The following is a 26,818-nucleotide window of genomic DNA, read 5'->3' as shown; positions in this document are numbered from 1 at the left end:
CCTGGTTGCCTATAATCATGGGGAATGTGAATCCAGCCTGCTTGTTGTCTCTGAGTAAGTTGTCGGCCGGACGTGACTGCCTTGCGACCTCCATAAGAACTATCTTGTCGATTGGGTACCGTGGAAGCCAGAGAGGGGCACCATCCAAGCCAGCTATCCGGATATAGGAGAACCTTGGGAACTGGATGAACCAGGCTCCGTATCTCTGTACTAGAATAGTAGCTTGCTCGGAGAGCCTTATGTGTAATCCTCCTTGCATTAGCTTGACCAGGCACATTGTGAAGGCATCATTGATGCACTCATACTGGCCAACTGCATTAGTCGGGCTGTTCTTTTCTCTCTGAGCTATATCCTGATAGTGAAGCTGTGGGTAACAATCGTATACCTTTACCTGATCAGGTCCATTCCCAATTTCACCTTTCATTATTAAACCTGGCAGTGGCTGGTTCCTGGCGAACATATAGACCAAATATGAGGTCATAGTGAAGTACTTCTTTGTCTGAGTTCGATTAGCTGGGTGTGGATGTTGTCGCTTATGATCTGGGCCAGTCAAACTTGGACTTCCCAGCGAAGACTTGCTCTGTGAAGTAAAACATCCATTCTTCAAAGTAGTTGGATTTGGGGAGTCCCATAACCCTGTTGAGTAATGTGACCATGTCCCCATGCTCATTGTGAAAGTCACTTCTTGGGGTCTTCTTCCCAATTCTGACGCTTGGAGGTCTTCTCTCCTTGTACCACTCTTCATTGATCAGTGTTCTGCATCTGGCAGGATTCATATCATACGCCCCCTACGCTTCATCTATAGTCGTGGCTGTGGGATTATTTGGGAAGGGAATGTCAAATGCGTCGCCAATGGCTTCAGGAGTGAAGTTAGCAAGGACCATGTCCTCGAGGAGGACCAATCTAGAACCTGGTTGGTAATGTCGGGCAGCGTCTACTACTAACTCATAGATTTGCACTGCTGGGGGAAATCCCGCCGCTTGGGCAATGCCACTTTCCACCATTTGTCTAGGTCTGCTATAGGCATTAGGGGAGAAGACTCAATTCCTGAAATCTTGGATATAAATATGGCCCAGGTCAGTATCATCGACACTGTCCCAGACACTCTGAACTTTTGACTCCCTTAGTCCCCCTCTTTGATACTGATACTTCATCCTTTCGACTCGGCGAGAGATATCTAATTTGGATGCTCGCGATGTCTCGGCTATAGCAGGTGTCATTGATGATTCTACCGCTGATTTAGGCATTTATCCTGCATAGCCGAACACGGATTACGAGACAATAAAAGGGAAGTAAAGCGGGTTAGATAGAGAATATGCCAGCATTCAAGGATTAATTCAAAAATTGAATTGGAAACAGCGTGATATTGTTAGCTAAAAGTTTGATTGATTTAAACATGAATAGTAATGAAGCTTTTGACTGCAAATTTATCCTTAGGCATTTTCAGGATCAATTTTCAAAACGGACAAAACCTAAGAAATTTTCCTAAGTTTGAAAATGCAATTTCTGGTTAAATCTTAGGAGTAAATTTTGATTTCGATTGCTTTGCATGACGCCTTACAAACGGAAAAAGATGCAACTTGAAGACTTAATTTTTTAAATCAATTTTTTCGCACACACATCTATCCAATTTGCAAATACTTCAGACAATTGAAAGAGGTAGAGCACACTTACCTGGTGAAAATGGATGGCGAGAATTTGCACGATTTGCCCTGCGAGAATTAATTCCAAATTTTGAATGGGAGGGTTTGCGATTATGAATTTCAACGGTCAACTTTCTAGTTCAAATTTTCGTGACTATGGTTTGAAAAGAATTTGCAATCTTTTATTTTGAATTTGGATTTGAGACTTAGCGATTTTAATTACCTTGGCGATATGGGTGATTTGCTCCTACGATTTCCAACCTTGGGCGATTTGTGAAAGCTCCTACCTCCACACTTCTGCGTTGTTGTTACTTAGTGAGATTTTCGCAAATGGAAAGGGGAGGTTTCCGCAATTTTGAATTTCAACGGTCAACTTCAATCTAAAAAAAATGTGACTCACACCCTATTGGAAAATTCGGGTTCTTTTAGAATCTTTGCAAGTTTACAAATTTACAACTTCATCATAGCCGCCAAACTTCGGGATTCCTGGAGGATTTGAAAACTTAGGAGCCCAAACATTTCGCAATAATCGCGATCCACGGAGCCTTCATACGATTTGCAAAGTTTACCTAAATCGCAACCTTTCCTTGGTATGCAAACTTCGAACCTCCAGTTACCTTTGCGAGCTTACATTTTGACCTATCTACCATCGTCTCCCCAAATTGCTCATTTTCGGACCCTCGGGGCGTTTTGTTAAACTTCGGCGTTTTTGACCAGTTTGCCAATTTTTAAAACTTCGACAATTTTCGCCCTTTTGGCGAATTTCGGGGATTGGAGAGGTTTTGAAAACTTATAAACTTATCGCAGCTTTTGCCGAATTTCAGCGTTGTAGAGCATTTCGCAAGGTTTTAGCTTTTCGCACTTTCTTGGTATATCGCCGAAGTTCGGCATTTTTAGTGGTTTTGCAAGTCTTTTACATTTTCCACGCTTTTTACCTTCATGCGATTTTCGATGCTTTTGGGGTTTTCACAAAGTTCGGACTTTTTGACGATTTTGTCAACTTCGGCGACTTCAAGCGCTTTGAAAATTTCACAATCTAAGTGCCTTTAGTGAATTTCGGACCTTTTGCGAGTTTTGCCAATTTTTAAAACTTTCGGACCTTTTGAGCTATTTGCAAACTTCCTTCATTTTGGCATTTCGGCCTAAAGGTCCGAAATTCGGCCCTTTGGCCATTTTGTCAACTTTTCTAATTTTCTCTCATTTCGGCCTTAAGGTCCGAATTTCGGCCCTTTTGGCCATTTTGTCAACTTTTTCATATTTTCACCATTTCGTCCTTAAGGTCCGAATTTCGGCCCTTTTGGCCATTTTGCAAGTTTTGGCACCTTGAGGCACTTTAAAGATTTCGCCCTTCCTTTGCCTTTCAGCTGGCGAGAATCTCGTGGATTTGTAAAAACAAACATCATGTAATCTCTCTCATCATTCCTATGAGACAAATCGGCAACTTTGGGTCCTCATGCAACCTTCAGACGCGCTGTTCTTTACTAGGCGGACTTCGTCAGTTTCTATCATCCCACACCTATTTAAGGCGTTTTGACGAGCTTGAACAATCTCTTGGAATTCGTGCTCGAGAGCCCGACTGACCATACGGATCACCGGCTCCTTCGCTCAACATTATCATCTCACGGACTGATCGCAGGCTCGCTTGAAAGGACGCGAGAGGCTCTACGCGGAACTCAACAGGGCGAAGATGGAAAGGCCCAAAAAAGGAAGGGGGACCCTGTCGCCGACAATGAGCGTGTGCAATGCACAACAGGGTCCCCATTTGCAATGGGGCGATGTGTGATTACGTCACAACAGGTTGCTTAAATTTTATTAAATGTTTTAAAAGCACCTTAGTGATATAGCTCATCGGAACCAAGATGAAAAGTTTTAATTGATGGACGCTTGTTAAAGTGCTTAAAGTGTCGTGAATGTTTAAATGATAAAATAAATCACTTTTTGGCGTAATAAAATTTATTTATTTTATAAAATGATTTTATATTATATTTTCCAAAAAGTTCCTAGAAAAAGTTATAAAAGAGCTTTGTGAGCTCATTTGGTATTATGCAAACTACTTGATTTCTCTCTAGTGAAACCCTTGTCATTTCAAGATTGCTCTTGGTTCACCTCACCCTTCTAGAGGACAAAAAACCCTCTAAGAGAAGATTAGCAACGGTGGTGAAAGATCATCCCTTGTTAATGTGGTGTGGCTCATTCAGAGTTGCAGAATGTGCATGAAAATGATTTTGCAAGTAGACGATTCGAGATTTGCAAGGCTGAACTGAAAATTATGGAAATTTGTTGTCTTGTAAACAAGACAAATTTCTGAGTTGTTATCCCTATTGAGGCGTGGAGATCAGTTTATTGTAACCTCAAATGAATGCTGGGCGTGAGAGAACTATAGTAGGTTCATTGGGTAAACAAGGTCCTTGTTGGTAGCCTTCATATTAACTGGATGCAAGAAAAGAGAAATCAGATCAAAGGGATTATGAGCAGATTATATTAAATTTGATTGGGCGTAAGCAATGTTAAGGAATAGACACCAAAGTTAATCATTCTCATGTGGCATGAGACAGCCTCTTGTTGTGGTGCGACTATTCTCTTTCCTTGGGTGTGGATTTTATTTGCTGGGCAAACAAGACTGACCAAAGGACTTTGCATATTGACTGGGTTAAATCTACCTTGCTGGACACATATGCCCTTCCTGGCAAGACATGAGAGCTGAATAAATATCTGAAATATGCTCTATCTTCCATAGCAGAGTGGGGTTGTATGAAGGTGGAACATAGAAAGATTGGGTGCTGCTGATGAAGCGTGGAACTGCGTAAAAGGTTGGGTCGACATGATGTGACATCTTCCAGGCGTGGAAACTCTGCTCATTATAGCCGCCATTTATGCAGGGGTTCCTTGGTCCAATATATCTCATACTGGCATAGAGTTGTAATAGCAGATGTGGGATTAAATACCTGACACATAGGGATCCTGTTTAATGCCTTGGCGTAAGAGGACAGTGTTTACAGTCCAAACACGTCTGCTACAGTTTTGAAATTTAAATGCTGCACCAAAAATGTAATATTATTGATAAACATCTGTGAAGAGGTTAGAAATGTATTTCATCATCTCTGTGAATTGTTGCAATAAATTTGTATTGGATCTGTGTAACAACAGTTCATTATTTTCTATTCCATCAGCATCATTATATTTCTGTGTCATTGTAAATGGAAGTTATCCTATAGCAGATCTAATGTAGTTTACCCTGGGTACTGTTAAGAATGAATGCATACCAAACTTATGAATATCTAGAAATAAAACTCTACAAATCTGCAATTTACCAAAAGACAACTAGAAAACTTTATCCGGGAATACATGTAAACTGGACAGTGGTAAAAGAATACAAAAATCTGGGTGAAAAATTGGACAGGGATGTTACAGAAAGAATATAACCTGAATGTAAGACTGCCCATATTGATGGTATACATATTTCAATTCTTCTTCATCCACAGCATTAGCTCCACATGCTCCAACACCAAGTGCGTAGAGTGCCACGTCCCTTAAATATCAACAAAATATGTAAGCAATGCACTGGAAGGTATTATAAGAAATATGAGATTCTAAGGTGTGAAATTTGAAAATACAGAGCTGCTACCTTAAACATTCTCATAGATGTAACAAAAACTAAATTTGCCTTGTTAAATATAACAATGAAGACACTAATAATGGTACTCCATACCTTTCTGTATAATCGAAAAAGGACTGAGTTTAAGCCAGCACCATCAACATAAAAAAGGAAGAGATTATCAGTTATAAACCACAAACTAGAATTTTTTGGCAACAAATAGTGTAAATGTGACAAGAATTCAAACATATGGGAACCATCAGATGAAATTTTAATGAAAAGCAGAGAGGATGTACGACATATGTATAACAATCCATACTTGGTAAAGAGAGAGTATGACAGATCCATGGGAGGCACAACAGTATGTACAAACAAGTTCTAGAAGTTATAGATAGAAAGGACATTTGACTAAAAAAGAGTAGTACAATGCATATTGGAATGCATTGTCACTTACATAGACAAACATAATTATGCTTATTCTAAGTTCTGAGGATCAAGAGATACACACAAATTCTTAGATTCTATAAAACTTTTGAAATGACAATTTTAAAGCCTGCTCAATTTCATCAATCTTTTTCACTTGTGTGTTCTGTAATAATCCCATTTGTTCACTAAGACAAAGCTTCAAGAAAAAAGGCCATCAATCTAGTCCAAGGATGAGTGAAATAAAGAAGAGATTTCAAAAGATTAAAGACTCATGTTTGACAATTTCAATCTTGGCTTGATAATTGTATATGAAGACAGCGACCAAAAATAAGTTGTTGGTGATAAACATGAAGACTACGACTATGCAAAGATATATGCATATGAGTTATGAGCATCTTAATATACAAAAATATTCATAAGACACCGATGATGATTCAAATTAAAATGGGAAGCTCGCAGATGCTTGTTTCCAAAGGTGGTGATGAACTCAAAAACTGTCTTGATCATTCAAAACTGCGGGATCACATCATTGATCAATATGTTGTTGGTCAAGAATGGCAGATACCTTTAAAGATAGATGTTATTGACAACTACAGAGACTCGGAATTTCTCAAGAAATTCTATGATAGCAATAACTTCTAAGCTGAATAATGGTTTACTTTCTACATCAACTTTCTCAAGACATTAAGAGAATTAAGAGCACTAGAGAGACAAACAATATGCTTCAGACTGGACTTCATTATATTTATGCTACTTGTAAACACAAATGCCCCATTGCAAATGGGTAACCCCACTTTTTGCTTGCTAAATTAGGTGTTTTGGCTTAGTTTTGTTTTAGCTTGGCAATAATTTTGATCTTTTAGCGTTTGGGGAAGGTGGTAATGTCTTGTCAGTCCAGGAAACTGCATTGACTAAACCTTGTTGATCCAATCACCTTAGAGTGCAAAGGTTCGTTCAAGTCAGGAATGGGTAGGTCAAGTCAGAAATTCCAAATCCTAAATAAGAACTGAATGTAAAATCCACCATCCGGCCTAGGAAAATTCCTTGCTTGAGATTAGAAATGTGCAATTGTTCCAGGTGATGAAAATGGAATTTGTCCAAATCCAAGACCAAGGGTAATCTCCAATTGGAAATCTAAGTACAGAATCCATAGATAGGCAACCTTCAAGATGAGGAAATATACTGTAAAATCATGAGGAAATTCACAAAGTACAAAATGTTCTCAAGAGTGTGAAATTTGAAAAAGTGTGGAAAAATAAGAAAAAAATCAAGGATGTGATATCTGGACAAGGAAAATTCCTTATCAAGGTCAGATTTTCTGACCTTGACAAGAGATTAAACAAGAAAATTGTGTAAAAAAATCCTTGGACAAAGTTGTAATTTTCATTGAAAATCCTTGTTTGAATGGCAAATTCCAAAATTCAAAGATTAAATCCTTGTTTGGAATATGGAATTCAACGTTGGAATGTTGAAATCCTAAGTTCAAATGGGGAATTCCAAAATTAAATGCAAAACCCAAGGTTGGAACATGGATTCACATTCAAGTCTGAATTTTTCCTTAGGCAATACATGGAAATTCCTTGGCAAATTCACCATAGCATTCACTTGTCCTTGCACAACTAGGAAATGCACTCACATTTGTATGCCATGCTTGGGGTGGATTAGCGCCCTCTAGTCCAGAATAAATCCTTGTCTACCCCTCAACAGCGCTTGGAAAAATCTTTGTCAATCCTTGTTTAGCACCCTCTAGTTCAGGACAAACAATGTTGATAGCACCCTCTAGTCCGAAACTACATCTCAAATGCACCTAAGAGTCTGGAACTACCCCTCAATCCTGCCCTCTTGTCCAGGAATAGGGTCTAAATGCACCCTAGTTGTCCATGGGTATGTATTAATCCCACAAGGGGTGAGTTAAGGCAAGCTTAGGAGGGGCAACTTGAATAGATGTTGACAATATGAAAATCCTTCGTTACCTTTGGAGATTGCATCAGTTTTGTGTAGTTGTTTCGTCATGGCAAAGCAAGGCTTGATTTGTGGAATCTGTCTATCTAAGCACTATCAATTATCTTCATTGTTCATAAGTCTCAGATTAAATTTCTCTAAACCTTATCCCTTTTTGTCTTTTATTTGAAATTCGAATCAGTTTAGTATTCCAATTCCAGTAAAGCATAAGTCCCTTTGTGATATCAGCAAATCACATATTTTCACTAAGTCTATCTATTGTAAAGTCGCATTGTTCACATTGTAAACCTTGGGGTTGCCTTATTTGATCACATAGTTTAGCATTTGAAGTTTCCTTGTTCAAGAGAGGATAGAATACTTGGTATTTCATTCTGTGTTGGCAAGTGTCACAAAACACTCAGCAACACTACCCAATTCAAGATCTAATAAATTACTTCCCAAAGTTAGTGATTAGCATTGTCAAGAAAGGTGGTGAGCCGAGTTGATTAAGTTACACATATGAAATAGCAAATGAAAGTTGACTGTTTGTGATATCCAAGAGGCTGAATCCCATGACAACAGCAATCTAAAGTTGATGTGACATTAACAAATACAGCGAGCAGGCAACTATAGCATACGGTTATATTAGTTTGTTTATGATTAATAAACAAACCGTGGGTTATCCAATTAGTGCGACTTGAACCAAAGGTGGCAGTTTAAAGAAATAACAAATGATTAATTAAAAAGCCCAAGTTGATAGTGAGATCTGTTAAGGGAGTCCAAACATAAACAGAAAACATATTCAACTTGTAACAGCAATTACTCAAAAGGTATGATTTTATGAAGGAGCCCAATCTAATATAATAAACAAAAAGTAACTCAGTCAAAACCAATGGAAAGGGAATAAGGAAATAAAGCCTTGAGATAAGTATGATTTGTTTGGAAGTAATTAAGTTTGACGAAGAGATGTGACTTAATTGAAAGGTTATGACTACATTATGCATCCTTTCATGAAAGGAAATAAGGAAAGGTATAAGAACAAGATAGTTTGAGGGATGGGGTGTGTGAAGACTTCTATTGATTATTAATTTCCAGATTTGGATCGCTCCAGTAGAGCAGAAGTTTATAACATTGAGGCATATGACTCAAGTAAATGAATCAGGCAAGGCTTCATAATCGAATTGCATGATTATAAGGATTTCAATTAGGTAAAGCATTCAAGTTTCAAGGCCTATAATAGGCAGACTTATACAAGGTTAATGCATGGTTTTAGAGTCATAAATCAGGAATAGCAGTATCTCAGATCTATACGAGTTTATGTATGGTTTTAAAAGACATTATTCAGCAACAGCAATCAGATATTGATACGGATCAATGTCATCTTGTACATACAAATCAGATTTTATATCAGAAATCCAAGAGAGTTATAATCATCCATAGTTATCTAATATTTTTAATTATCCATTTTTGTTCATTGTTAAATATATTGCAATTTAGTGGATGTATTTCATTGTTCCTAAATGGGGGCATTACATGTTAACTCTGGATCATAACTTTCAAAAAATAATGTTGTTAATTTTGTCCTCCAAATTAATTTCATAAAAGTGCAACTAACCAAAATGACTATCACAAGGTTGAAGGAACTACATTTAAGCTATTAAAATACCTAGAAGGTTAAAATATACCTCTAGTTGTATCAGACATGCTATTTCATGTTTGTTGTAAAAATGCAAATTTAATTTCATCAATATCATATGAGAGTGTAGTTATTATGCTATTCTTCTTTGGCAGTTTAAGATTTTTCTCACGTCTTTTGTCTAGTGACAAATAAGTAGCATCCCAAGAGCTCTCTAGCAACCTCTGTAGTTCAAAATTTGCAAATGGGTGGCATTGGAGCTATATGGGATCATTGGAGATGTCTCAAATGAACAAGGACTTCAATGCACCACATTGAAAATGAAGCCAGAAAAGATGTGAAATCTAATATAACTGTTGTATCCATACCAAAGCCACCTCATCCATCCTTGTCACTATTATCATTTTAACCCATTTTAGTCATTTAGGACATCACTGACATCATTTTTGGGATTCAAATATGCTTATATTAAAATATTATTGTATAATTTAGTTATAATGGTCAAATAAGTTGTTAGGATATACTTCAAGAATATTCTTTATTCTTTTAGTTTCTATATGCTTTTCTTAGTTGTTGATCTTATTGGATAAATCATTTGTAACTCTTATTTAAGGAAACTTCCACTCCTTTGTTAGTATCAAATATCTTGGTTATCATTCTTTGTGTCATTACTTCTCATAATATGGTATCAGAGCATGGGTTTTGAACAATTTTTTAGATCGGTGAGCATGAATTCCACGTACAATGATAGTGACGAATTGCACAAAAGACACAGAAGATCGCAAAGACAAGAGGATAGATATTTGAAAATGGTGAGAAATGAATTCAAGAAGAAGGATATAGGTGTACTATTAACATTTACCCCACTCTTGCATGCTAAAGATGATTGTTTACTTGTTCTTTAGTTATGCAATTAATAGAGTAAATAGAATTACACATGTATGATTGGATTATGTAAGAACATAATGGAATAACAAACTAATTGAGAAACTATAAAAGTTGTGTTTTATTTATCAATGCTCTTTATACCAAATTGAGATCAAGAACTCTTTCCAAGAATGCGGTCCCCTGTCCCAACTACAAAAAAGGTATTTTAACTTGCTAATGGTTGCTAAGGAATTCCAACCGTTGGCAATACCCAAAACAACTTTAACCAACCAACGAATCATAACTATACTTGCTCATTATTCAATATAACTTAAATAAACTAATATATGTTTTAGCTATCTACATCATCCCCCCAAAAGAAAACTCATTTTTTAGATGACAAAAAGTAGATAAAACATTATTATGACTGAGAAGCTAAGTGAGAAGACGTTCCTAGTTGTTGAGATATAGAAGACAACCGAGTGTTGAGAAGCAATATTACACAATTTGTAAACTTTCTCTGTTCATTTCTTCAGTTGATGAGCTGACAAGAATTCTCTTTCTCTAGAAATTTTACCATTTAAATAGCTTCCACAACTTGAGATTTGGCCATTTCATTAACAAGTTTCGATTCAGCAATTTCCCTATCTTTATTGACCATTTGCTTGTCTTTACCCACAATTTGCTTGTCTTTTGAGCAAGTTCCTTTTTGCCACCTCTGGTTTTTTCTTAGTGAGGGGAGTTTGTTGGGCAAGATGTGCGTAGAATCTCTGACTTTGATCATAGAGCTATTGTCTTAGCTATTGGGAGATAAGTGTGGACTCATCAATGTGTGCTTCAATATTTTGGTGGGTGGCTATTTATGTTGTAACATGAGGTATAATCAGCAAAATTTAGCCTCAATGGGGTGTAGAGCTTCTAAAACCAATCGTCCAAAGAGACTATCCATGTGGGATGCTAAGTGTGCTTCATTTCAAGTGTCTCAATAGTGGCCCACCAGTGAAAGATAAATTATGGCGAATTCACAGCACTCACCCTCAATAAAGTGTTGAATCCACCAAGATTCCCATAGGACCAAGGAAGAATTAGTATTGTCCAATTTTTCATGCCATAACAGCCACCTTGCTCATGATATATGCCATTGGCTGTATATCCTATATGTATCATTGAATGGTTAACAATGGATCACTCATCAAGTTTAAATAGTTGTACGGTAATTTCTTCATCACTATGATGGGTAGGGCTATGTGACTCCTATAACTATGAATCCTCACGCAATTGTGGTTCATCCTACAATTTTCGAAAACTTTCTTCTAGCAGTGATTGAATACTTTCCCCTGGCTGTGGTAGGCTTTCCTCTAGCTACAATAGACTTCCCTCTAGCTATTGTCCTATTTCCTATGGAGGACTCAAGGGGGGATACTCTATGACCTCAATGGGAGCCCCTAATAAACTCAGCCATGCATCTATGTGTTTTGATGCATCTTTTTAGATTTCAATTGATGTGGTGTTTGGAGTAAGTTCTACATGTGTGGTGTCAGAGGGAGATGTAGTTAATTCAATAATTATAATATACTCATCTTCTTCACTATTTCCTCTGTAGGTTCATCTTTAAAAGATGAATCGGTTTATCTCTTTTTTCTTTTTCATGTAATTTTCTTGGCTTCCTCTCCTTTTCATGCCATAACTTGTATTCCCAAGGTCTTCTATCGACAAATAGATGGCCAAAAGAGATCAAACTTTGTGTTTGGTTTGACTTTTCCCACTAAAACTAATGGTACCTGTGTGAGAAATGCATCCAAGCAATTGCTTGTTGTTCCATATAAAAGGTATTTTGTTTTAGAGATAAAAAATTCTTGAATGTGTGTTCATAATATCTCTACCAAGTTAAAAATTACTCCTTTAGTGAGCCCAACCATATATTCTATCATCCAAATCAGTAAGACTAATGCCTGTGGAGACCCATTAATCAACTCTTGATGATGTCCAAGATATACTTCCATTCATCATTTGTCGGGTAATCTTTGCACCAACCAGTATCACCCTTGCTCCAAATGTTTGCCTGTTCTTGTTCAGTAAGGTTATCTCTACATAGTAACTTAACAGCCACTTCTTTTTGGCTTTGGCTTATATTTGTTGAGGGTTTAGTTGAACATGGGCCACCCAATACTCAGTGAAAGTCCTCTAGGGTATATAATAGTTACTGTGGAATTCATGTACTATATAATAGATTTTTTCCAAACTATCATTATGAGCTGCCATGCTTGTTAAAAACTGCGCAAATTCTCAAAAATTGAAATAAGGAACTTGTATAACTTTATCTATTTGTACATCCCTTGGTGCATCCTTCAATGTATGATATTTGAGGTTATTTGCCCACCATAGTACATTCAATAGTTGTCGAACTCTCCCATGTGTGAGATCCTACTATGTTTGCTTCCTTAATTTGCTGTTCCCAATGACTCCTCTTTCATTTTGTTCTTGCTGATGTTAAAATCTTTGGTCTATACATTGAGGTACCTATGACTGCAATTTCTACAACTAGCTTTTCTCATTTCCCAGCCATGATCATTGAATTTTGAATCTCCTGGACTGTAGAGTATCAGGAAAAATAAGTTGTCAAATGAAAATTAATTTTGATTGTACCTAGTTTGAACAAGTAGTTATTCCAAATTGGTTTTTAATTCTTTCCTCTATTGTCACACGGCTAGAGTTGACTAAAAATAATGTACCCTGTAATGATTTATGAACAGCTCGTCAACATTCCAAAATCAACAACCATCAAATCATACAACAGCATGAATTAGTTTTATCTATACCAAGGAAGGACATCGTACTATGTTATACGCCAATCATATGAAGGAAAATTTGTTCTCAGTGTAAGGCATACAACGGATAAAAGTAGGGCAGAAGGGTTGTATGATGCAATAATCAAAAGGTCATAGATTGAGCCATATGGCAAACATGTGTGGAGGAAAAAATTTCCATATATCGATGTCTGAAAGTAAATCATGTGACATACAGGTGTACAAAATTAATACTCATATGGTGTACAATGGTTCTAATCGTCTATAGTTTTGATCCGTATAAGTGTAGAGATCAGGTGGTTAGGTTGTACAGTGGAGACAAGTAAGTTTTACATTGGAAACACGGGTAGGTTGTGTTGGAGTGAGTGAAGTTTTACCCATTTACATATGCTTAAGTTTCACTTAGGCAGCCGCCATGATAGTTATTAGATAATTAGTTGCATTTAGGTGCACATTATTTAATAACGTTTAGGATGCACTTTATATTAGTGCTAATAGTTGATTGTTGGTTATCTCTACTGGCTCACTCCTTGCCTTTATAAGCAAGGCATTTGTACATTATTTTTGCATCTCAATACAGTTATTTGCATTCTGGTTAAATAGACTTGTTGCTTCTCTCGTGTCTGTGAAGGCGGTTGTTTGCAGATTGTGCTTCTGGGAGGTGGTTACACCAACATGGTATTAGAGCTTCCTATTCCACCACGGGTGAATCATGTTTGTGAGAAGTTTAGTCTCTTCAATCTTGGCATTCTTGAGACTAGTATTGAGCTTCCTCCTCTACCACCTGGTTCTTCAGTTTTGAGTTCTACTCTTGAGCAGGTTGATCATAGTGTTCCAGATCTTGCTTTGTGGGATGAGTATTTGGCAAGCTTTTCAAACTTGTTTGTGAAGTCTCATCTTGCAGATTTGGGAGACAAACTTGAGGGGATTTCTCTCCTCGTTGATGACAATTTCAGCATGACTGTTGATTCATCTACATCTTCTTTGGAGATTGGCATTGATGAGTTTCCTCCTTCACTTGATTTGACACATTTCTTGGTTAAGTTTGATCGTGATTATGTGGTGACTTATTCGAGCTTGGAGACTCCTACTCATTTTTCAAAGAGTTCTATTTGGAGACTTCCCTCCTCCGTTCAGTTGGACATGGAGTGGCTTCTTCATCATTCGGTTGACTTGTTTCTTCTTAAGGGGAAAAGTGTTGCTTGTCGACATTGGATCAACTTTTGTTTCCAGGCGTACTTCATCAACATTGGAGCTTCTTCATTAGGGGGGGATATCTTTTTCCTTCCTATGGGGGGATTTCCTTGGGAGGTATAATTGAATCCTCCATGCATCATCTTGTTTGCTTCTTTTCTCTCTTTTGGAGAGGAGTTTTGTCTTACAAGGTTTTCTCCTTTTCTCTATTTGTGAGAGATTTCATTTGATTGCAATGCATTTGCATTGTACATGGGTACCTAATATGGCTTTGTTGCCGAGACCCATATTGCATCTTGCTCATATTGCATAATAATCTTCTCCCTAAGTTGCACTTAAGGGGGTTGTTCAAGTAAATGAGGTTTTACCCATTTAAATATACTTATAGTTCGTCTTTTGATGTTGATCATGCTTGTGGCTCTTCTTTTGATGATGCTTACTCTCCTTCTATATGTGATTGTCCTCTTCGTCCTCGCTACTTTCACTTTTATCTTGTGGACATTTGGAAGCAAAGTGTCCAATTTTACCACAATTAAAACATCTAAAAGGAAACTTTCCTTTATATTTCCCAGATCCTTTTTTTAGCTTTCTTGTAAAGAAAGCTTCTTCTTGTCTATTTCATTGCATGAACTCTCACTCAGTTCATATGTTTTGCTTTTTCCCTTTCTTGATGCTTTAAAGGCGGCCTCCTTTCGTGATGGTTTGTCTTCAATCCTCATTTCATAGGTAGTGAGAATCCCATGCAACTCATCCTTTGTCAATGTATCTAGATCTTTTATTTCTTCAATTGCTGAAACTTTGGAATCAAATCTTAAGGGCAAAGATCTTAGAATCTTTTGAACGACTATGGCTTCCTCAACTTCTTCACCGAGTCCTTTGATTGTATTAACGATCTCATCAACACGAAGCAAATAAGAGGCTATTTTCTCTTCTTTCATCTTGAGACTTTTAAATAGCTTTTGGTGGTATTTAAGCTTCGCCTTCTTCAATTTAACATCTCCTTCATAATCGTTCTCTAACTTATTCCATAAGTCCTTTGCTGATTTGCAATGCATAACCTTCACGAACTCAAATTCGGATAGCCCACATGTAATCGCATGATTGGCTTTTGCGTTGTTCTCACTTTTCTTCTTTCCAACTTGATCCGTTGGGGGAGTTGAAAGAGGTGTGTAGCCATCTACCATGGATTGCCAAACATCAAATCCTAGGGCATTCAAGTAGGTCTCCATCCTTATGCTCCAAAAGGCATAATTTGTCCCATCAAAGAATGGTTGATGAGAATCCATTTCCTTCTTGCCAAGCCATTAGTGCTCTTAATAAAGATATACCTTCAAGTGGTTAGGCTATATCCGAAGGAATCGTGTAATGTCCCCTACTAGAACTGAGCCTGTTTTAGCAATAATTATCTGTATCAATATACTAGTAATTGAAAAGCAATTTACTTAATTCAGGAGAAAAACTCTGATTAGACTTATCACAGTGAATCTGAACCAAATATTACCATATCATTCAATTAATTATTCTACATTCAATTCATAATTCTGTGAACTCGGGATAAGACTAGGATCTTACCTTATTCAGGAAGAGTTTATGACTTGATTTGAGAGAACCTACAACCACAATGAAGCATACACACCTACAAGCATATTTATTTCTGATTAGTATAACCTACTCTATCTGTGACACAGACAGAGAGAAAGTATAAGAGGCCTAGAGGGACAGCTGGGGTCCATTGTCTACCAAGTACCAAGACCAAGGGATGGTTGCTTCTAACCCCCTTGCTAGACTTGGCGGCTCTGTTTGCTATCCTTCCAAGCTTTATACCTTTAAACACTTTAAACACTTTACATCATGGTGAAACTGGCATGGGGAGGGTAACTGGTTCCTTGACTTCATGGGTCCTTATGATCAAATGGAAGCTCCTTCTCACCACTGGAAACTCTCTCCCATCCTCTCATACATGATGGTGACAATAAATAATTCTAATTACAAACTTATACTGATTGCATAACTGTTTATTGTAACAATTATAGAACAGTATTAATTCTGATATAGGTTAAAGGTAAATATCTACAGACAGTATTAATTCAGATATGATCAAATTATATGAATATTTCTTGGTGTGGTGTATATTTGCAGACAGCATTAAATCAGATATAATCGAACTATATAAATATTTTCCAGTACAGTACTGATTCTGATATAACCTTCAGAATATATTCCCAGCACTCTTGACAATACCGATGCTGTTCCTAATATGAAATAATAATATCTGAAAGAGATCTTATGTGACAATAAGTAGGTTAGGGGCTGAATTCCCTTACCTGTCCCTGGTGAAGAGAACCGGACTTGTTTACTGGTTTGCTGAGTTGTCAGATGACTGAAGATAATTTCCCTGTTTTTTATTTCCTTTCTCCTATCTTCATCCATGAGAAGTAATGGGCCCATATTTAAAGGTAGACCCGCAGCCTTTTGGGAGAGACCTGACTTATTGAGAGTCACGTCCTCTTCTTACTAATGCTTCTTTTGCACTAGAGTGACTCTTAGGAGACACGATTACTCTTTATAATTTAATACTTAATCAATATCTACTTATTAATTTAATTCATATTTACTTATTAACGGAATTCATATTTATTTATTAATTATCATTAGGCTAAAATTCAGTTATTAGTAACATAGGAATCTTATAAAAATACTTGCTTAATATTTAAATGTATAATATAATCAATTATTGATTATTAATCAATAAATATAATCAAAACAATTCTTTTTTTTAAATAATTTGTAACGATATCAACCAATAGGTAACATTGGTCATTATGACCATACATTTCATACATAAATGTGTATACAAAATGGATTATGGCTGGCACATGACAAACCAACTCTGATATCAATAGTAAAGCACACAGTTATTAGATAGTGAGCTCAATTGTGATGAGATTAAATGTTATTAGATGGAGAATGAAAAGTCGCTGATGTTTGATGGATTCTTTGCAAAGTTCTACAAGGATAATCTTGATTGGATTACCCAAGAATTATTGGGGGTGTACCAAGAAACCATGGATGTAGGTGATTTTGGGCTTAGAGATTGAAAGGGATATGATTAAGCTGTTCCACAAAGAGGGAGATAAGGTGTAAGTTAAGCCTGAAGACCAATTACTGTGCTGAATGTATCTATATTTTTTTTGCAAACCTCTCGGGCAATAGGGCCTTCTCGATATTGTTTATGAAACTCGGTCAAATTTTGTGGAGGGAAGATTATCTTGATAATTTGATCTCTACTTGAGAATGCACGGCCTGGGCCAAAATCTCAAGACAAAGTGTGAGTATGGCGTTAATTAATTTTAAAAATGCCTGTGATGGTATTAACTGGGGATTTAATGAAATGATGGGAAGATCTGTTAGAAATGAACGCGAAGGTTATAAGAACAGTCATGATCTTGTTTAAGGATGCCTCTACTCAGGTAGAAATAAATTGTGGATTGTCAGAATGCCCTTCAGAGATCTACGAATCATTTTCATTGTTCAACTCTATAATTGCAGCCTAAAAATCCAAACATTCTTTTTATTAATGGCCTCTTCATGAGTAATGCTTTTTTAATTTACAATAAATGGTTCACTGTAATGTCCTTATACCTCAATCTTGTATGAATAGAATATTAATGGAATCTCCCAGAAATTGTTGAAACCCTTCAATATTATAGACAAAAGCATGCTAAAATATAATCAAAAAACCTGCAAAAAAGTAAGAACTTCAAATTTTCCTTAGAGGTTACGGTTATGATTCTTGAATGCATCAGAATTAAAGGTGATTATGTGCATTTGATGCAGAATTCTGTAGTTTAACAGTAACCAAATTAAATATGTCACCATGCTACTCCAAGACTAGCCATTTGTTGAAATTGTCTCCAAATCCTTTGAAAAGAGAGTTTAAGTTGTGCCACAGAATAAGAAATTCATCAGATGATACTGAAAACAATGAGGAGCAAACTTTTTCTTCCTTTTTGAAAATGAATGAACATTTCTACAGACTTGCATTCAATTCTCGCAAAAGCCAAATCATGCTTGCACTTCAAGACTAGAAAATAAGTCTAGATGAATTTGAAATTTTAAGAAAATAAACCTAAACTAACAAATAAACAGGGAGAAATAAAGGAGGAGGAACGGTGTAGAAGAATTAAAAAAAATAAACAAAGCAGAATGTAGATCACTCACTAGTGAAGGTGCAATGGGACGAGAGGGAAATGTGGAAAAAATGGGACTAGATTTGGTTGGTATTCATGAAAAGAAATATATGGCAGAATATGAGTTCCATGGTCTCGCAGGAACTAGGGTCATCAAGCAAGCAACCAGAAGCTCGGCTATCAACCTCCATATTTTTGGAGATTTCATCAGCAATACTTTATGTTTCTCTTTGTTTTTGGTTTAGACTTGTCATCTATTGAACTGCAGTTGATTCTGCTTCAATTATCTGCAACCAATTATTGTCATATTTCTTTGTTTACAGAAAAGCGGGACGGAAAAAAGAAGAAATACTAGATTGGTTTGGGGTTCTGTTGTGACCATTTCACACATCGCCCCATCGCAAATGGGGACCCCCTCTTTTTGCTTGTTTTTGTTCGTTTTCGCTTTCGTTTTTAGGGTTTTGTTAGTCCGTTAGTTGTCTGGATTTAGGGCTAAGCCTTAGGGTTTTAAATCTTGCCTTTTCAAGCCAAAATCCAGTCATTTTTGAGAGCTTTTGAGCTTTCTTTTCTAGAATGCAAATTTTGAATGCAATGATTTCGCCAAAATGGTCTAATTTTCAATTGGAATGTTCATGCAGAGCTTAAACTTGTTTAAATGATGACCGTCAATGTGAATTTTTGTCTGACTGAATATTTTGACCAAATTTTGACTTTTTTGAAGTTTGATCCTGGGCATCGGAATTGATTTGTTGTTGCCTCGTGAAGTGTTAAAATGTGAAAAATCTTGTTATTTTGGCCTGTAGGAGCAAAATCGCTCCTGTCCCTCGGTGAAGGACGGGAGCTCAATTTCAAATATCTCATTGTCCTTGCAGAGCCCAGACAAATTTTACGTTTGAAGTGATGAAGAACGACGAGATCTTTTCATTGAATATAAATTGAAGATTTTCATGAGCACAGAAAGGTCTCCAGAAGGAAAATCGCTCCTGTCCCTCAGTGAAGGACCGGAGCTACAATTCAAATTTCGCCATGCCCATGCAAGATTTTGATAGCTCAGCAACTGGAGGACGTCCGAAGGAAGATACTTTGCCAAATGAATATAATTTGAGATGCAAAAAATGGAGAAAATGACCTATATTGACTAAATCGCTCCTGTCCCTCTCCAAGGGACCAGGGCGAGGTACCTAGTAGCTCTCGTCCCTCTCCCAGGGACCAGAGCGATTCCCTCCATTTTGCAAAAACCAGACAAGGGTCAAGACAAGTTTACGTTCAAAAACGAAGGAGAACATGGGATGAACGCATTGAATATAAATTGAAGATTTTTGGACGTCCATAACAGTGCTAAATGCCTAGTTCGCTCCTGTCCCTCAGGAAGGGACCAGAGCGATTTTTGATATAATTGCTCTTCTTGCAAAGTTACAAATGATGTCAAGGCATGAACGAATGGAGGGAAGAAGGACGAGTCCGTTGAATATAAACTTAGAGCATGGCAAAGTAAGATGAAAGCCACAGGGGAAAAATCGCTCCTGTCCCTCTCCAAGGGACCAGGGCGATACAAGGGTGAAGATACGTCCCTCTCAAGTTCAAGGTCGTCCCTCCAAGGTTCAAGACCGATCCAAGCCAGGACAAAAGGTGGCGAGGACATTTCAAGGCATTTCCACCAGGCGCAAACGTTACAAAGGTCATCACATGGAAGGATTTGTACTCTAAAGACCTAGATCGCTCCTGTCCTTTGGTAAGGGACCAGAGCGATATCTACATAATGGCGTAGATTTCAAAAGGCGAACAAAGTTTCGAGCAACCAAGAAGGTCGAAAGGACGTCATTTCACGCAATGAAGTTGATTGCAAGTTGGTACAAACAAGAACAAGCATATAATGATGAACTTCGCTCCTGTCCCTCAGGAAGGGACCAGGGCGATGTTAGATGCATTGCCCATTTTATGCAAAATTTACGTAAGGACAAAACATTGCAATGTTCTGGAGGGTCCATGGTATGACAACAAGGTGATAAACAAGAGAGTTGAACGTCCAAACATCGCCAAATGGTGTAAAGGCCCCACATCGCTCCTGTCCTTTGGACAAGGACCAGGGCGATCCTATCAAAAGCGCTCATATTCCTCCAAAATCGAAACAAGGCGAGGTTAAGCAAGACAAAGGAAGGCGTTTGGAAAACATCACAATGAAGGATCGAAGGTCAAAATGCATGTTGAACGTGAAAAAATCAAGATCGCTCCTGTCCTTTGGACAAGGACCAAGGCGATGCTATTAAAACACTCCCGTCCCTTCAAAGATCAAAGCGAAGCAAGGTTAGGTAAGGTGAAGGACGACGTTTGAAGGACATTACCATGAAGATCGAAGTACAAAGTTGACAAGGCCAAGGAAAACATGTGGATCGCTCCTGTCCCTCTTCAAGGGACAAGGGCGATGATCCTTATAACATCGAAAGTACCTTGCAAAAGCAAGTGGAAATAAGCGCAAAGGACACAAGCAATGATATTTCGAAGGTCAAAATGCATGTTGAACGTGAAAAAATCAAGATCGCTCCTGTCCTTTGGACAAGGACCAGGGCGATATGCACTTAAAGGACACCCATATGCGCACACAAGGCGATCAAATTCGAAGGACCATCAAGGTGGTCGATTTTTAACGTGGAGATGAAGGAGTTGGACGTAAGAAATGCAAGAATCATGCCAAAGATAGTGAATCGCTCCTGTCCCTCTCCAAGGGACCAGAGCGATGAGGTACGTCCCTTTGTTTTCCAATTTTGGCGCCAAACAAACAAATTTAAATTTCCTTAAATGCTAAATCGATTAAAAATTGAAAATCCATTTTTATTTAGCATTTAATATGGCGTTATCTTTTATTAATTATATTTTGCCTTTATTAAAAATCGAAATTCTCATTTAAAAAAAACGCAAGGCATTAATAATTAATTATTTAATTAATATAAAAATCGGTTTGAAGCGCCCAATTAGGCAAGTCGGCCTTGTTATTTTATTGCAAATCATTTAAAAAATGGTTTTATTTGTCAAAGTCGGCCTAAGAGGTGAAAGGGTATGAGCGCTATTTATAAGGGGAGTGAAACGTTCATTTTTACATAATCATTTTTACCTTCCTTCATGCGAATCAAGAAGAGGCGAATATAGTGCGAAGTGTGTTCAAAGGTGGTGCGATTTCAAACCAAAGGTGGCGCTAGTATCATCTTGTGTGGAGTGCGAATATTATCCAAGGTGGTGCGAGTTTCATTCATCCAAGGGTGGCGCGCTTAGCTATCAAAGGTGGTGCGATTCCAAACCAAAGGTGGTGCGAATTTGAAGATCACGCCTAAGGCGAATTTGCTAAAGACTTGGAGATTTATTTGTGCGAATTTGAAGACCACACCAAGGGCGAACTTGGAGATCCATCTAAGACCACACCGAGGGCGAATTTGAAGATCCATTTGAGACCACGTCCAAGGCGATAAGTGAAGATCACATTCTATCCAGAGGTGGCGAAGTATATTTTGAGGGAACCATATTGAAGATTATCTTATACCTCAAATTTTGCCTAGGCGAATTTTGTTTTTGCATTCTAGAGTTAGCTCTCTGTCGAGGTATGGCGATTTAATTATTATTGTTTTATTCATTCATCGTCATATTTCAAATTTTGAAATTTTGATTCTTTAAATCTCTTAGCTCAATCGTTGTATTTTAGGAAATGATAACTCTAGGGACTTATCATGAGGTTTCCTAAAATCTATCTCTCTTATCTACGTTATTTATTTCAAAAATCTATTTCTTATAATGAAATGTTGTGTAGGTATGGCGACCCCAAAGGCGGGAGCATCCACCAGTCGCTCGGCTCTCATGAAAGAAGATCAGAAGACTGAAGAGGTGGAGACCAAGATCGTGTCCAAGTGGAGCAACATTGGAGATACAAACTTGGGGAACTTTAACACGAAGAAGTTCCGAGAGGTCCCTTACATCGGCAAGCCATCACCTGTCGCCCGGAGAATAATAGAAAGTGGCATCATTAAGGCGGCCGGTTTTCCTCCAGCCATTCAGTGTCACGAGTTGATGATCGAGTGTGCCCGTCATTACAATCCACAGTCCAGGACCATTGTGTCCAATGAGGGAAATATTTTGGCGTACCTTTCAGAGGAGGCCATCAGTGAAGCCTTCCATCTTCCAGAGCACAGGGACATGATATACAAGAGCATTGAAGGAGCCAGATCAGTGTACGATGATGATCCAGATGCTTGTCTAAGCATAATCAACAAGAACTGGCTACTCAAGAGTCGTCCCCGTCTGAGCAAAGTACCGAACACACCGCACAGGATTGATTTCCAAGAGGAGTATAGAGATTTGATCACCATGCTCAACAGAGTCACAGGAGCACCTCATGCCTTCTATTTTGAGAAATGGATGTTTTATTTCATCCAGGTGATTGTTCAAGGGAAGGGTACAATACATTGGGCTAGGATAATTAGCCATTGCTTAGACGTACAGTTGAGAAGACTCAGGGCCACTAAGTCCTTCCACATGAGTTCATATGTCATCTATGCCTTAATCAGGAGCGTTGAGTACGCAGGACTACCTCACAGAGGAGTGATTGGAAGAGGACCCGGTGAGGTCAGAGTTTGTGAATCCTATACCTACTTGCATCATCCACCAGGGAAGAACTACAAGTTAATCAATGATACTTTCACGATGAATATCACCAGGACGTTGCAAGGAGGGATTCACAACAGATTATCTCAGGATGCCCAGGAGTTAATCAAGAGGTACGGTGCTTGGTTCATTCAGTTTCCTAAGTTCACTTACATTAGAGTGTATGGATGTCCTTTACCTCCATACATGTTGCCAAGATACCCGACAGACAGGATTGTGTTACTTGAAGTAACAAGGCAGTTGGCAGCATATGTGAAGGCATTCAGACACAAACATCAGAATGGAGTTCAGGTACCTATTATTTTGGGTAATTCAAGTGAGGTATGTCCCAATGTCTCAGCCATGGATGACGCAGAGAGGGAGTTAGCCTTGTATCCTTTTTCATCTTTTGCTTGGAGGAATAGTTTTGATCCACATGGACATTTAGAGGAGACAGTCGGTAGAAGATTTAGACATGAGTACCAAATTGAAGATTTTATGATGAATCTCCTAGATGATCTCGAAGTGAAACGAAAGATACATTCTAGATTACCTTTGGATTTCATCAGGAAATGTAAGATTTACAGAGTAGCCGACCAAGCTCAGGACAACGGCAGGCACATCCAATCTTCATATGATAGAGAGAGCAAAGCAATAAGTTTGAATTGGAATGAGCCCGAAGCCGTGGATTTAGATGATTTGATGGCACCAGTCTTGTCTTGTACTCGCAGATGGGTAGACATTCAACATCAGAAGTTGAGAGAACAAGGCATAGCCATGTCTTTTACTTTGGAAGAAAAGCCAGCTGAAGGTGGAGCCAGTGTTAGTGAAGGCAATCCTAATCCTAGGAATTCAGGTGAAGGTAACCTTCGATGTGCCAGTGAGGGCAATCTCCATTCGAGAGGTTCAAAGAGAAAGGAAAGATCAGAAAAGAAAGAACCTTCCAAGAAAAAGCAAGGTGCCAACAAAGATCAGACACCAGGTATTTCTTCCAGGCCAGAAGATAAAACAGTTCGAGTGGAAGAATCCATGGAATCGATGGTACAGAATGACAGACAGGAGGAAGAACAGGCACAGCATGTTTCATCCGATGGATCTCTCCAAGACTATGATTTAGATAATGATAATGAAGTAACATCTCCTCCCAGACAAGAAGAAGTAGTACACAAAGAAATTCAAGTTCAAGAGACAAGATCAAATATCCCAGATTGGTTGAAGGAAAGATTGACTAAGGTGATCGTAATTGAGGACGAGGACAGTGCAATCGATCTAGAGAGCCTTGTTGGACGCTCGCATATGACAACAGAGAAGAAGAAGGCTACAAAGATGTCCAAGATGATTCGAGATGAGACTGGATCTAGAAAACTGCAGATAGCTACACCGGCAGCAGACAAATATGAGGGTGAGATCCTAGCAGAAGACTATCATATACAGACTATTGAGTTAGGACCATCCACAGCAGAGCAGACTTTAGATGATGCCACCGACACATTTGAGGCATTGAAGGATAAGTTTAGAGAAGAAGTAGAAAAGAATAGAAAGCTTGAGAGAGAGGTTGGTGCATGGAGGACATATTTCAGTCACATCAATGAACCTTTGGGACGTCAGGATCCAGTTAGATCACCATTGCAGGCATTGCCCCTTCAATCAATCAATGAAGCAGAAAGATTCAGGAATATGGTTCAGCGTACATGTAATTGGATGGATAGATCTCACACGGTGGCCATTGAGTTTATTACAAGGATGTCGAAGATCACCCATCAGGCTATCCAAGTTCTTGAGATAATCCACAGATTGATGGCAACAGTAGCTGCATTTGCCCACACCAAGGACGTTGTCATTCCTGTCTTGAAAGTTATAAGACATACATCCAGAAGAATTTTAGCACAAGAGAAGATCTTGGAAGGCGATTCTCACAGTTTGTTTCAGTGGTCAACCTTACTCCATATAAAGAGTGTTCTCTTTGAGGACATCAGTGTTAGATGTGGTCAAGTTGAGGAAGTGATCAATCCGATCCAGGACAGAGTATTTGAGGTACTTCGTACCATTCTTGGCAGAAGGATCGAGGTCGAGACAGATGTGGATTTACAAGAATTTGAAGATAGAATCAAGATCATCTTTCGCAAGGACGCAGATGTTACAGATGAGCAGTATGATCAGATGTATGCCACCATGCTCCTAATTGATAGAACTAAGGAACTTGAACCTACCTGGGACACAGCTCTTCTAGATGCATTTGATCAGGTTATCCACTTAGAAGAGAGTATCAAGAATCTTCCCGAGATTCCAAGCACAGAAATCGAAGGAATTGTGACAAAATTCATTGCATATGCTAAAAAAGAAAATTGGAAGGGGAATAAGATTCTAGATGAAAGGTTGTTACAGATGACATGACATCTTAATTCTCATTGGCTGATACCTCCTAGATTTTTGTGCCAAATTTAATATTTGGCTATATATTTAATATTGTTCAGTAAAAAGGAGGTCATTTGTAACAAACCCTAATTAGGGTTTAGGTGTCATGATCTTGTCCATCGATTTACTTTCAATCTGGACCTTTCATTGTAACTGGGGATGCTATTTATACCCCCATTTTTCATTTCATTTGTATCAGAATAGTCAATAGAGAAATAGAGAATAGAGTTGTAAGCAATTTTTATGTTGTAGCAAGATTGAGTCTTGAAGAGAGAAGTTCAAGCAATTGTTGTATATGATGACTTGGAAATCAATAAAATATTGAAGTTATGGTGTTTTGTTGCAAGTTTCTTGAGTTATCTTCATGGTTGTTGGATGTACTTGAATCACGCTCAATCAAAGTAGTTTGTTTGAAAGACTAAGTGTGAGATTTGATATTTGGTAGGATTCGCAATCCAAACCACTAGCTTCTTGCTGATTGTAGGAACGCCTTGCGTGGTCGACTGGAAAACATTTTGAGTCCTTAACCTTCAAGCATTTTCGCATCTAGGATATGTACCTTCGTAGTAGTGTCCTTGACCTTTGATGCATTGAACACCATTATTACCTTAGAAGATCGCACTAATTTCAGTTGAGTTGTTATCTTATGGCAAAATTGAAATTGGTTGAGTCTTGCCAAATCTCATTCATGCTAAGTCGTTCATAGGGTTAGACTAGATTAGACCTCTCAAACCCTGTCCTTTTTCCTTTTTTTTGAAAGTTCCTTTTAGATTAGTAAAACCTTCGAACTATTGAATCCGTAAGAAGCCTTGAAGGAAACAGCAAATCACATCATACCACTAAAAAGCTTGTCCACACGTGGAGACCCCACTAAAAGAACCTTGGAGTCCACCTAACTGATCCTTTTTTGCAGATCTTCAGCAGTTAGAGACTATTTTCTCAAGAGAGGATAAGATGCCTAATGGTATTTTATTCTGTGTATGATCGTGTACAAAATACACGTCAACAGAATTGGCGCTAGAAGGAGGGCTCTTTAGTTTCAAAGTTCGAAGTCCGAAAATTTTGAAAAGAGAAAAATATTGCAAACATGATCATGAAGTACGATGGTGTTGCCGAATGAAGGACTGAATCAAGTGGTGCAACCCAATTTGCAAGTAGGCAATACCCAAGAAGACATCATTTCCCAATTGAATCAAGTAGCTTGGAACGCAAGGAGAAGCCAAGTCGAATATAACAGAGTCAGAATCATCTTAGAGCAAGAGGAAGATATAGCCGAAGAACATCAAAGGGTCATAGCTAGGAATCTTCGCAATCAAAGGAACGTACAATAATCCTTGCAAGACTTCACGCTGGATCGCATTGGTTCATTCTCGCCCGAGAAACATCAAAGGTTGTTGAGGTCCACACCAGGCATCAAAGATCTAAGTGAACTTCAGTTTACTTCCAAAGCAAAGCGAGCTAAGAGAGAGGACACTCCC

The 26,818-nt window shown here is 38.1% G+C and overlaps 2 protein-coding genes across 4 annotated transcripts in view; both read right to left on the bottom strand.

Annotated features, from left to right (window-relative positions):
• The window catches only part of LOC131068206 (enoyl-CoA hydratase 2, peroxisomal), a 163,067-nt gene that overhangs the window by 92,410 nt on the left and 43,839 nt on the right, over nucleotides 1–26,818 (bottom strand). For all 3 annotated transcript variants that reach the window (XM_058003388.2, XM_058003386.2, XM_058003387.2), the window contains exons 3-4: nucleotides 5,353–5,375; nucleotides 5,067–5,172 (exon numbers count right to left, since the gene is read on the bottom strand). In XM_058003388.2, the coding sequence (XP_057859371.1) occupies nucleotides 5,067–5,172; nucleotides 5,353–5,375 (129 nt within the window). The remainder of the gene's footprint in view (nucleotides 1–5,066; nucleotides 5,173–5,352; nucleotides 5,376–26,818) is intronic.
• Nucleotides 15,453–26,818, bottom strand: part of LOC131068200 (mitochondrial uncoupling protein 4-like) — a 28,437-nt gene continuing 17,071 nt past the window's right edge. The window contains exon 2 of the mRNA XM_058003379.2: nucleotides 15,453–15,496. Coding sequence (XP_057859362.1) covers nucleotides 15,453–15,496 — 44 coding nt within the window. The remainder of the gene's footprint in view (nucleotides 15,497–26,818) is intronic.

Source organism: Cryptomeria japonica, chromosome 1 (genome assembly GCF_030272615.1).
Source record: "Cryptomeria japonica chromosome 1, Sugi_1.0, whole genome shotgun sequence".
Classification (NCBI taxonomy): Eukaryota; Viridiplantae; Streptophyta; class Pinopsida; order Cupressales; family Cupressaceae; genus Cryptomeria; species Cryptomeria japonica.
This window is presented reverse-complemented; position numbering and strand designations above follow the sequence as displayed.